The sequence below is a fragment of the Rattus rattus genome, chromosome X, assembly GCF_011064425.1.
Source record: "Rattus rattus isolate New Zealand chromosome X, Rrattus_CSIRO_v1, whole genome shotgun sequence".
NCBI lineage: Eukaryota > Metazoa > Chordata > Mammalia > Rodentia > Muridae > Rattus > Rattus rattus.
Window position 1 is genome coordinate 3,365,507 of NC_046172.1, and position 12,641 is coordinate 3,378,147.

Genomic DNA, 12,641 nt, shown 5'->3' on the forward strand with positions numbered 1-12,641 from the left:
GCCACTATCTTAATGGTAATTTGTTACTGTGACACTAGAACACTAACAGCTAAATATTTTAGGAAAGCTCCCATAGGCTAGGAATTTATTTCTGTTTTTAATTTTGCTTATTCTTTTAAGAAAGTGTCTTACTATGTAGCCTAGGCTGGCATGGGACTTGGAACACTTCCTGCCTAATCTTCCCAAGAAGCTGGGATACAAGGTATACCTTATCACTCCTGACAAATAGAACTATAAATGTTTGGCAGTAACATACATACATACATACATACATACATACATACATACATACATACATACATACATACATGTATATATTTATATATACATATATGTGTTTCTATATTATATATAGATAGATATAAAGAGAGAAATATCCCTATGCAATTACACAAAGTGCTTCCACAATTAAATTTGTGCATTTAATAGGGAATAGTTAGAAAATATACTACTTTTATTTCTACTTCAATTTCTATATTTATTGTCTTAAATTGTTTTTGTTTTAATGAAGTTTGTTAAGACATGGGCTGACACTGCAAAGACTATGCATGGACTGACCCTGGGCTCCAACCTCATAGGTACAGCAATGAATAGCCTAGTAAGAGCACCAGTGGAAAGGGAAGCCCTTGGTCCTGCTAAGACTGAACCCCCAGTGAACATGATTGTTGGCGGGAGGGTGGTAATGGGAGGATGAGAAGGAACACCCCATGTAGAAGGGTGGGGGATGGGTTAGGGGATGTTACCCAGAAAACCCTAGAAAAGGAATAATAACTCCAAATGTAAATAAGAAAATGGACAGGTCATGGAAAACAGAAATTAAACGCTCCTTGTCTACTTACTTGGTTTTCTATATCCAGGTTGTTTCCTGTGTTCTTTCTTTTATTTCTTCTATTTCCATTTTTAACCCTTCACCTGTTTAGTTATGTTTTCCTGAAATTCTTTCAGGGAATTTTTTGATTCTTCTCTATAGGCTTCTACTTGTTTATTTATGTTTTCCTGCGTTTCTCTAAGGGAGTTCTTCATGTCTTTCTTGAAGTCCTCCAGCATCATGATCAAATGTGATTTTAAATCTAGATCTTGCTTTTCTGGTGTTTTTGGATATTCAGTGTTTGCTTTGGTGGGAGAATTGGGCTCCGATGATGCCATGTAGTCTTGGTTTCTGTTGCTTGGGTTCCTGCGCTTGCCTCTCGCCATCAGATTATCTCTGGTGTTACTTTGTTCTGCTATTTCTGACAGTGGCTAGACTGTCTTATAGGCCTGTGTGTCAGGAGTGCTGTAGACCTGTTTTCCTGTTTTCTTTCAGCCAGTTATGGGAACAGAGTGTTCTGCTTTCGGGCGTGTAGTTTTTCCTGTCTACAGGTCTTCGGCTTTTCCTGTGGGTCTGTGTCCTGTGTTCACCAGGCAGGTCAGTTGGAGTGAAAAATTGGTTTACCTGTGGTCCCGGGGGCTCAAGTTTGCTTTTCGTGGGATGTTGCTTATGAGCTCTCCCTGAGGGCAGCAACCAGGAGGACCTGTGCAGCCCTTTCCGGGAGCCCCCGTGCACCGGGGTCCCCGATGGTTTTTGGTGTTTTCCTCTGGAGTCAGAAATGTGGGCAGAGTGTAGTCTCTTCTGGCTTCCCAGGCGTGTCTGCCTCTCTGAATGTTTAGCTCTCCCTCCCACGGGATTTGGGTGCTGAGAACTGTTGATCCTGTCCCTTCAGGTTCCAGCGGTGTCTCGGGCGCAGGGGACCTGCAGCTCCAGTGCCCCTATCTACCGGTTCTCAGGGGCAGTATACAGTTTCCTCTTGAGCCAGGGATGTGGGCAGGTGTGGGCAGTATTGGTGGTCTCTTCCGCTGTGCAGTCTCAGGAGTGCCTACCTGTCCAGGCATTGAGCTCTCTCTATCCCACGGGTTTGGGAGCAGTAATGGAGCTGTGGGCAGGGATCATCTGCTTGCTTGTAGATTGTTTTTTTTCTCAGCTTTACATTTCAAATGTTATTCCCTTCCTGGTTTCCCATCCATAAGCCCCCTATTCCATTCCCTCTCCTTCTTCTATAAGTGTGTTTCCCCTCCCCAACCATCCTCCCTTTCTGACTCCCCCACCTGACATTCCCCTACACTGCGGGTTCCAACCTTGGCAGGACCAAGGGCTTCTCCAGGTGGGGCAGGCTCTGAATGGCCATTCCTTCAGTCTCTGATTCAAACTTTGTCTCCATATCTCCTCCTATGAATATGTTTGTTCCCCCTTTTAAGAAGGACTGAAGTATCTGTACTTTGATCATCCTACTTCTTGAGCTTCATGTGGTCTGTGGATTTTATCTTGGGTAATTTCGCACTTTTGGGCTAATATGCACTGATCAGTGAGTGCATACCATGTGTTTTTCTGTGATTGGGTTACCTCACTCAGGATGATATTTTCCAGTTCCATCCATTTGCCTATGAATTTCATAAAGTCATTGTTTTTGATAGCTGAGTAGTACTCCATTAAAAAAATGGGGTTTAAAATTAAACAAAGAATTCACAGCTGAGGAATGTGAATAAGAGAAACACCTAAAGAAATGTGTTCAACATCTTTAGTCATAAGAAATGTAAACCAAAACAACCTCCTGAGATTTCACCTCACACCAGTGAGAATGACTAAGATCAAAAACTCAGGTGACAGCAGATGCTGGCGAGGATGTGGAGAAAGAGGAACACTCCTCCATTGTTGGTGGGGTTGCAGACTGGTACAACCATTCTGGAAATCAGTCTGGAGGTTCCTCAGAAAATTGAACATTGCACTACCTGAGGATCCAGCTATACCTCTCTTGGGCATATACCCAAAAGATGCCCCAACATATAACAAAGACATGTGCTCCACTATGTTCATAGCAGCCTTATTTATAATAGCCAGAAGCTGGAAAGAACCCAGATGCCCTTCAACAGAGGAATGGATACAGATAATGTGGTAACACCCCATCTTAGTGAAAAGTTGAACATTGCTAATTAAGTCCAGCCCTATTTTGAGAACGTGAGAGTAGTGACAATCTTTATGCCAACTGAAATTGTTATATTTAAAAAGATCATACCCACTTTATTATAAATCCATTTTACTTAAAACTGTCTAACAATCAACATTGCTAAGCATTCATGATCTGAATTCTAGTATATGAATTAAATTATGGTATATATTAAAAGCCACAAGACATTTATTTTTTTTATAAATTAGGCAGTGGAATTACTCATTAGTAACCTTTTAAAGATAAGCTGTTAGGTCTTATTTTTCTACATTTTCTTTTTTTTTTCTTTTCTTTTTTTCAGAGCTGGGGACAAAACCCAGGGCCTTGCGCTTGCTAGGCAAGCGCTCTACCACTGAGCTAAATCCCCAACCCCTCCACATTTTCTTAATCCCAGTGATGATGGCTTTTTTTCCAGGAATGTTCTTTTTGGGATTCTCCAAACACTACACTAGTATATCTTCTCCTTGGCTGATGCCTTTGATTTTGTTGGCATCTATGTAAAAGTATCCAGTCGACCTTTCTTCTGCCTACACACAACATGGTCCAGTTTTATGCTTGCCTGCCACACTTTGGGAAAATGCATTCTTGCCTTCCTCACTATCACCTATTTTTAATTTGTTGCCCCCTGTTCAACAGCTAATGCTACTATCTAAAGCCAGATGTTCCATACTCTTTTTAAATGTTTGTGTCTTCCTTAACTCTAGTTTTGAATGTGTTCCCAGAAAGGTGATGGATTCTTATAGTCTATTGTTGGCAACACAGGAAGCAGTAGAAGATACAGTCCAAAGCTTTACAATATTGGAACTGTGAAAAGAAAGCTTATGGGCTAAAGAGATGGCTCAAAGGTTGAGAGCAGTGATTGCTCTTCCAGAGGTCCTGAGTTCAATTTTCAGCAACTACATGCTGGCTCACAAGCATCTATAATAAGATCTAGTGCCCTCTTCTGACATGCAGGTATACATGCAAGACACTGTGTATATAATAAATAAATAGAGAAGAAGAAAAGTTATGTGTATGTTGAAATATTTTAGATTAGGCTTCCTATTTGGGAAATGGGAATAAAAAAGGGGGCAGGAAGAAGGGCTGTGTGGTCATTCTCTTTCTTCAGCCACCTTCTTTTTAGCCATCTGGGTTTTATAATTGTTTCATTCTAGGCCCTTGACAGCTATGTCTTCATGACTGCTGTTTCTTTTCATGTACTTTATGGTGTTTCTGACTGTAGATAACCCAGCTAGATCCTGTCATTTGATTCTGGCCAGTAGTGTACCACTCAGGATCTGTGATTTGGACTAATATTATGGTCTTACCAAACCTTGGATATACTTTGTATTGTAGGATTTAATAGTATTCTCTTCCTGTTACTCTAGGTCATATGAGAGTATATTTGATAGAAACCATTCAGTTTCTAATTTTTGCCTACTGCTGCTACTCCTGGGTCTAGGGAACACTGTTTTTTGTTTTTATTTTGTTTGCTTTTGTTATTTTGTTGTAGTTTGTTGACGATCTCACTATTATGATCTTGGTTGTTTTTTAATTCATAGCAGTTCTTTTGTCAGCTTCTCAATGTGGCACAATGTTAACTGACTTCTAGGACAAGTATATATTGATCATTTTTCTCTTTCCCAGGATGCACCATGATGAAACGTCATAGACCTGTCAGCAGCAGTGAGAGTTCAGATGAATGTGAGTAGAACTAGCTAGTAACCTACGTGTCTGTGGCCCTTGAGGATCTTTTTTTTGACTTGAGAATAACTTGTTTCATGTTTGATCCAACATTTAAAATATTTCTGAGAAGGAAAGGTCAGAATCCATTTTTAACTCCTTTAATTTCATTAGAAATTTATAAATTAAGTAGAGAATAGATTATATGTGTTATGTAGCACTTGGATTTTTCACTTTAAATTTACATTTAACAAAACGTAAATCTACCAATGCTTTAACAGAACTTCTCTAGAAAGATTGAAAATATAAACTGTAGATCCTGATTTTGATTATAACTAAGGTACTAAATGTTTGGTTGATGGTCAATCATTATTTTGTTTAAAACGTTATAATAACCTTTAGGGAAATGCTGACAGATTATTTATTCTACATTCCTAGTATTTCTAGGGTGGCTAGCTGTCTACCTGTCTGCCTGCCGGTCTGTCTTTCTTCCTTCCTTCCTTCCTTCCTTCCTTCCTTCCTTCCTTTCTTTCTTTCTTCTTTCTTTCTTAGTAGTTTTTTTTTCCTCCAGGCAGAACACAAATTCAACTATTCCAAAATATTGTGAGACGTGATTATGCAAGTTGAATCTTCACAGCCATTTTTAAAGCTTTCATAATCTGGGTTGTCACTATTAAATGTCATTAATAATTAAACTCCATTGAGACTCTTGGGTACAGTTGAATAATTTCTTCAGTACTATGAGATCTTATGGTCTTGTATAATATCTTTAATATATATAGTTAGTTAACTACTTAGTTACTTAGTTGACATTTAAAGTAGTGGGGAATATGTTTCAGTATTTTTTCTAATTATTTTTTTGCAGGTCCTTCCACTTCCTTTACTTCTGGCTCAATGTATAGGAAAAAGTCAAAAAATCCTAAGGAACACAAGAAGTCTGCTGAGGTGAGATCAGATGTTCAATTTTACACTTAAAAACTAGTATCTGCCTCCTGCCAATATGTTAACAATACCTAGAATTTGTAAATGTGCCAAGTAAAATATATAACAGTGAGCCAATATAGATAGGCTCATTTAATTATGATAATACTTATTTTCCAAAAGAGAATTTTCTTTTCTCATCTAGAAAAATAGTAATTTTTACACCAATTTCATTTGAAGAATAAGTTCTCAGCTTTACAGTAGTCCTCTCCTAGCTAAGAAATCAAAGAGACCAAGACTAGGGGGATCTTTGAAAGATCCCAAGATCTTTTTTTTTAAATTAGATTTTTTAATTTATATTTCAAATGTTATTCCCGTTCACAGCTAACTGTCTATAAGCCCTGTATCCGCTCCCCCGCCCCTTCTATAAGGTGTTCCCTTCTACAACCACTCCCCCCCTTCCTGGCCCCTGATATTCCACTGGAGGATCCAGCCTTGGCAGGACCTCCAGGTGCCCAACTGGAGCCCAGGGTCAGTCCATGTATAGTCTTTGGGTAGTGGTTTAGTCCCTGGGAGCTCTGGTTAGTTGGTACTGTTGTTCTTATGGGGTTGCAAGCCCCTTCAGCTCCTTCAATCCTTTCTCTAATTAATCCAACAGAGATCCTGTTCTCAGTTCAATGGTTTGCTGCTAGCATTCACCTCTATTTGACATGCTTAGGCTGTGCCTCTCAGGAGACATCTATATCCGGCTCCTGTCAACATGCACTTCTTAGCTTCATCAATCTTACCTAGTTTTGGTGGCTGTATATATATGGGCTGTATACCCAATGTGGGGTAGCCACTAAATGGCCGGTCCTTCAGTCTCTGCTCCAAACTGTGCCTCCATATCCCCTCCTATGAATATTTTTGTTCCCTCATTTAAGAAGGACTGAAGCATCTGCATTTTGGTCATCCTTCTTCTTGAGCTTCATGTGGTCTGTGGATGGTATTTGGGTAATTCGAGCTTTTGGGCTAATATCCACGTCTCAGTGAGTGCATAGTATGTGGCTTTTTCTGTCACTGGGTTACCTCACTCAGGATGACATTTTCTACTTCCATCCATTTGCCTATGAATTTCATGAAGTCATTGTTTATGATAGCTCCATTGTGTAGATGTACCACATTTTCTGTATCCATTCCTCTGTTGAAGGGCATCTGGGTTCTTTCCAGCTTCTGGCTATTATAAATAAGGCTGCTGTGAACATAGTGGAGCACGTGTCTTTGTTGTATGTTGGAGCATCTTTTGGGTATATGCCCAAGAAAGGTATAGCTGGGTCCTCAGGCAGTTCAATGTCCAATTTTCTGAGAAACCTCCAGACTGATTTCCAGAATGGTTGAACCAGTCTACAATCCCACCAACAATGGAGGAGTGTTCCTCTTTCTCCACATCCTCGCCAGCATCTACTGTCACCTGAGTTTGGTTTTTTTTTTTTTTTTTGTTTTGTTTTGTTTTGTTTTGCTTTCAAATTTTTATTTTTTTATTAACTTGAGTATTTCTTATTTACATTTCGAATGTTATTCCCTTTCCCGGTTTCCGGGCAAATATCCCCCTAATCCCTCCCCCCCCCCTTCTTTATGGGTGTTCCCCTCCCCACCCTCCCCCCATTGCCGCCCTCCCCCCAACAATCACGTTCACTGGGGGTTCAGTCTTAGCAGGACCCAGGGCTTCCCCTTCCACTGGTGCTCTTACTAGGATATTCATTGCTACCTATGAGGTTGGAGTCCAGGGTCAGTCCATGTACAGTCTTTGGGTGGTGGCTTAGTCCCTGGAGGCTCTGGTTGGTTGGCATTGTTGTTCATATGGGGTCTTGAGCCCCTTCAAGCTCTTCCAGTCCTTTCTCTGATTCCTTCAATGGGGGTCCCATTCCAAGTTCAGTGGTTTGCTGCTGGCATTCGCCTAATTATTTGCCATATTCTGGCTGTGTCTCTCAAGAGAGATCTACATCCGGTTCCTGTTGGCCTGCACTTCTTTGCTTCATCCATCTTGTCTAATTGGGTGGCTGTATATGTATGGGCCACATGTGGGGCAGGCTCTGAATGGGTGTTCCTTCTGCCTCTGTTTTAATCTTTGCCTCCCTATTCCCTGCCAAGGGTGTTCTTGTTCCCCTTTTAAAGAAGGAGTGAAGCATTCACATTTTGATCATCCATCTTGAGTTTCATGTGTTCTGTGCATCTAGGGTAATTCAAGCATTTGGGCTAATAGCCACTTATCAAGGAGTGCATACCATTTGTGTTCTTCTGTGATTGGGTTACCTCATTCAGGATGATATTTTCCAGTTCCCTCCATTTGCCTATGAATTTCATAAAGTCATTGTTTTTGATAGCTGAGTAATATTCCATTGTGTAGATGTACCACATTTTCTGTATCCATTCCTCTGTTGAAGGGCATCTGGGTTCTTTCCAGCTTCTGGCTATTATAAATAAGTCACCTGAGTTTTTTATCTTAGCTATTCTGACTCGTGTGAGGTAGAATCTCAGGGTTGTTTTGATTTGCATTTCCTTGATGACTAAGGATGCTGAACATTTCTTTATTTACTTTTCAGCCATTCAGTATTCCTCAGCTGAGAATTCTTTGTTTAGCTCTGGACCCCATTTTTTTTTCTTTTTTTCGGAGCTGGGGACCGAACCCAGGGCCTTGCGCTTGCTAGGCAAGCGCTCTACCACTGAGCTAAATCCCCAACCCCACTGGACCCCATTTTTAATAGCGTTTTTTGGCTCTCTGGAGTCTAACTTCTTGAGTTCTTTGTATATATTGAATATTAGCCTTTATTTTCTTTAATTTCTTTCTTCATTACTTCTTTGACCAAATTATCATTGAGTATAACGTTGTTCAACTTCCATGTATATGTGGGACTTTTGTCGTTTTTGTTGTTGTTGTTGTTGTTGTTGTTGTTGTTGTTGTTGTTATTGAAGACTAGCCTTAGTCCATGGTGGTCTGATAGGATGCATGGGATTATTTCAATCTCCCTGCATCTGTTGAGGCCTGTTTTGTGACCAATTATATGGTCACTTTGGGAAAAGGTACCATGAGGTGCTGAGAAAAGGTATATTCATTTGTTTTAGGATGAAATGTTCTATTGATGTCTGTTAAATCCATTTGGTTCTTCTGTTAGTTTCTCTATGTCTCTGTTTAATTTCTGTTTCCATGATCTGTCCATTGATGAGAGTGGGGTGTTGAAATCTCCTACTCTTATTGTGTGAGGTGCAATGTGTGCTTTGAGCTTTAGTAAGGTTTCTTTTATGAATGTAGGTGCCCTTGTATTTGGAGCATAGCTATTTAGGATTGAGAGTTCATCTTGGTGGATTTTTCCTTTGATGAATAGGAAGTGTCCTTTCTTACCTTTTTTGATAGCTTTTGCTTGAAATTCGATTTTATTCGATATTAGAATGGCTACTCCATCTTGCTTCTTCAGACCATTTGCTTGGAAAGTTGTTTTCCAGCCTTTTACTCTGAGGTAGTGTCTGTCTTTGTCTCTGAGGTGTTTCTTGTATCCAGCAAAATGCTGGGTCCTCTTAGTCTCTCTTTTTATTGGGGAACTAAGTCCATTGATGTTAAGAGATATTAAGAAATAGTGGTTATTGTTTCCTGTTATTTTTGTTGTTAGAGCTGGAATTATGTTTGTATGGCTCTCTTCTGTTTGTTTAGTTGCAAGGAGATTACTTTCTTGCTTTTTCTACAAGTTTCCCTCCTTGTGTTGGCGTTTTCCATTTATTCTCCTTTGTAGGACTGGATTTGTAGAAAGATATTATGTAAATTTGGTTTTGTCATGGAATGTCTTGGTTTCTCCATCTATGTTAATTGAGAGTTTTGCTGGATATACTAACATGGGCTGGCATTTGTGTTTTCTTAGGGTTTGTATGACATCTGCCCAGGATCTTCTGGCTTTCATAGTCTCTGGTTAGAAGTCTGGTGTAATTCTGATAGGTCTGCCTTTATACTTGACCGTTTTCCCTTACTGCTTTTAATAATCTTTCTTTGTTTTTTGTATTTGGTGTTTTGACTATTAGGTGAAGCTAGGAATTACTTTTCTGCCCTGTCTGTGTGGAGTTCTGTAGCATCTTGTATGTTTATGAACCTCTCTTTCTTTAAGTTAGGGAAGTTTTCTTCTATGATTTTGTTGAAGATATTTACTGGTCCTTTAATTTGGGAGTCTTCACTCTCTTCTAAACCTATTATCCTTAGGTTTGATCTTCTCATTGTCCTGGATTTTCTGGATATTTAGTGCTAGGAGCTTTTTGTGTTTTACATTGTCTTTGACAGTTGTTTCGATGTTTTCTATGGTATCTTCTGCCTCTTCTATCTTTTGTATTCTGTTTGTGATGTTTGCATCCATGACTCCTGGTCTGTTCCTTAGGGTTTCTATCTCCAGGGTTATCTCCCTTTGTGCTTTCTTTATTCTTTCTATTTCCCTTTTTAAATCCTGAATCATTTTGTTTAATTCCTTCACCTGTTTGGTTGTTTTTTCCTGTAATTCTTTAAGGATTTTTGTGTTTTCTCCTTAAGAGCTTCTACTTGTTTGTGTGTGTTGTCCTGTATTTCTTTAAGGGAGTTATTTATGTCCTTCTTAAAGTCCTCCAACATCATCATAAAATGTGATTTTAAATCCAAATCTTGCTTTTCCGGTGTGTTTGGATATCCTGTATTTGCTGTGGTGGGAGAACTGGGCTCTGGTGATGCCAAGTAGTCTTGTTTTCTGTTGCTTAGGTTCCTGTGCTTGCCTCTCGCCATCATGTTGTCTCTGGTGTTAGCCTGTCCTGCTGTCTCTGACAGTGACTTGACCCTCCTGTAGGCCTGTTTGTCTGCACTCCTGTAGACCTGTTTTCTTTCAGCTGGATCTGGGAACAGAGAGCAGCTCCTGGGTTTGTGTGACCTGAAGCCTCCAGGTAGGTTGCTGGGCGCAGAAGAGTTGGTCTTACCTCTGCTCTCAGATGTGTAGGTGCTCCTGGCAACTGGCTTTCTGCTCTCAGCACAGGTAGAAACCTGAAGGGTCGTGCCCCTGCCGGCTCCTAGGTCCTTTTGCCCAGAGAGCACAGATGGCACTAGGCAGTTTCCTCCTGAGTCAGGAATGTGGTCAGAATGTAGTTGTCTCCTCTTGAGTTGTCAGGATTGTCTGCACTCCTGAGGGTCCAGTTGTCTCCCCCACAGGATTTGGATGCAGGAAACTGTAGAACTGGTTCAGTTCAGTTCCAGATGCAGACAGAAATCTGTTGGTTCCTCTTGGCCCAGGAATGTGAGCAGAAATGGGCAGGAGTGGTGGTCTGTCCTGAGGACTTAGGGTTGTCCAGACTTCTGTGAGTTGAGCTCTCTCCCCCTTGGGATTTGGGTGCAGGGAGCTGTAGGAACGGTTCAGTTCAGTTCTGGGCACCAGATCCCATGATCTTATACCTGATGTTGGAAAGAGTTGCATTAGAGGGTGGGAGGTAGTGCAAGAAAGGGATAGATAAAGAGGTTGTGGGTGGAGTAGGAAAAGGCTGAGTCCTAATAGCTTTTGGAAAAAAAATTAATAACTTCTCTGATGCTCTGCTTCTGTACTAAGAGCACCAAACTACTAGGATTGTACTTACATCTAGTAGGTCATAAAGATTTTCCTCAGTGTAAATTAAATTACTAGTAATTGACCCTATGTATCTTCATTTTCACCCTAAGTAAAATTCTTTAGTTAGTTATCTGTTTCTGAAAATAAGATTAGTGGCTTAAAGCAGTATGCATTTATTATCTGTTTCTGTTATCAGGAATCTATCTGTGACTAGATTTCGTGTTCATAGTCTTTCGGGGCTGCAACCACTGTGCTCATTGGGATGTTCTTACTGGGAATTAGAAAATGATTCACTTTTAAGTTATGAGCAAAATTCCTTTCCTTGTTGCTGAAAGACTCAAGATCCTTGTTTTCCTGTAGTCTTTTAAAAGCACTTGGTTCTTAAGGATTTTATAGTTTCCTGCCATCTGGCCTTCTCTTACAACAAGGCTATTTTCTCAGGGTCAGGAAAGAGAATATTTGTCTCCCATATGTTGAAATGAAATTTTATATGACATCAGTGTTTCAAAAAACAAACAAAAAGGAAAACTCACATAGCTTTATCATCAAAACATTTGCCATAGTTTGTGGTTAGAATCAAGTCTTAAGTTCCATTCATTCTAACAGAAATGGAATAACTGATGGGGATTACTTTTCATTCATGCATATCCACTAGAGAGCATTTCTCCCTTCCTCGGAGGCCATTTGGTCAGACATCTTTGTGGGTCTGGTAGAATATCAGAGTATTTTTATAAGTGTCTGCTATACAGAAAAAACTTAGGAGATATAATGTACAAAAACAGGAGTCTTAAGGACTGCAAAGATACCTCAACAGTTAAGAACACTGTCATTTCTTCCAGAAGATCTAAGTTTGATTCTCAGCATTCACGTGGCAACTCAGAACCATCTAAAATTCTATTTCCAGGGCATCTAACACCTTCTGACCTCCTCAGGCAGTGAGCACACATGTATCACACACACCTCTACCACACACACACACACAGATAAAACACTCATACACACAGAATAAAAATAAATTAAAAACTTTTTAAGAGAATACTGTTGAGTGTTCAGTAGACTTTTCTCCAGTCTGGGTTTGTCTAGTAAATGTCTTATAATTAGACTATAATTAAGGTTTTGGAGAATATTATAACAGAATGTTGAGCCTTGTCACATTATATCAAGGGGGTTATTATTTGATTAACATGAGGTTACTCCAGGATAACATTACTTTTTTCTTCCTATTTCTTGTTCTGTTCAGTAAGACTGGCATACTAAAACACAGGGATGATGTTAGGCAAGGATTTATCTTCTTAAGGAAAGATTTCATTAACAAATATATTTGATAATATTCTGTGCAGATTTATTTCTTCTCTATCTTAAATATATATATTACTTCCTTGCAAATAAAAACAAGATTAATGTCTTAAATCAGTATATATGTTTTATCTCAGTTTCTGTGGATCAGGAGTCTATATTGAGTGTGATGTATGTCTGTCTGTCTGTCTTGTCTGTCTGGTGAGAT

The 12,641-nt window shown here is 39.7% G+C and overlaps 2 protein-coding genes across 3 annotated transcripts in view; one reads left to right on the top strand and one right to left on the bottom strand.

Annotated features, from left to right (window-relative positions):
• Nucleotides 1-12,641, bottom strand: part of Slc9a7 (solute carrier family 9 member A7) — a 631,669-nt gene that overhangs the window by 42,424 nt on the left and 576,604 nt on the right.
• LOC116888703 (protein Jade-3-like) overlaps nt 4,590-12,641 on the top strand; it is a 41,549-nt gene continuing 33,497 nt past the window's right edge. For both annotated transcript variants that reach the window (XM_032889992.1, XM_032889991.1), the window contains exons 1-2: nt 4,590-4,661; nt 5,506-5,585. In XM_032889992.1, the coding sequence (XP_032745883.1) occupies nt 4,613-4,661; nt 5,506-5,585 (129 nt within the window). In that variant the 5' untranslated portion in view covers nt 4,590-4,612. The remainder of the gene's footprint in view (nt 4,662-5,505; nt 5,586-12,641) is intronic.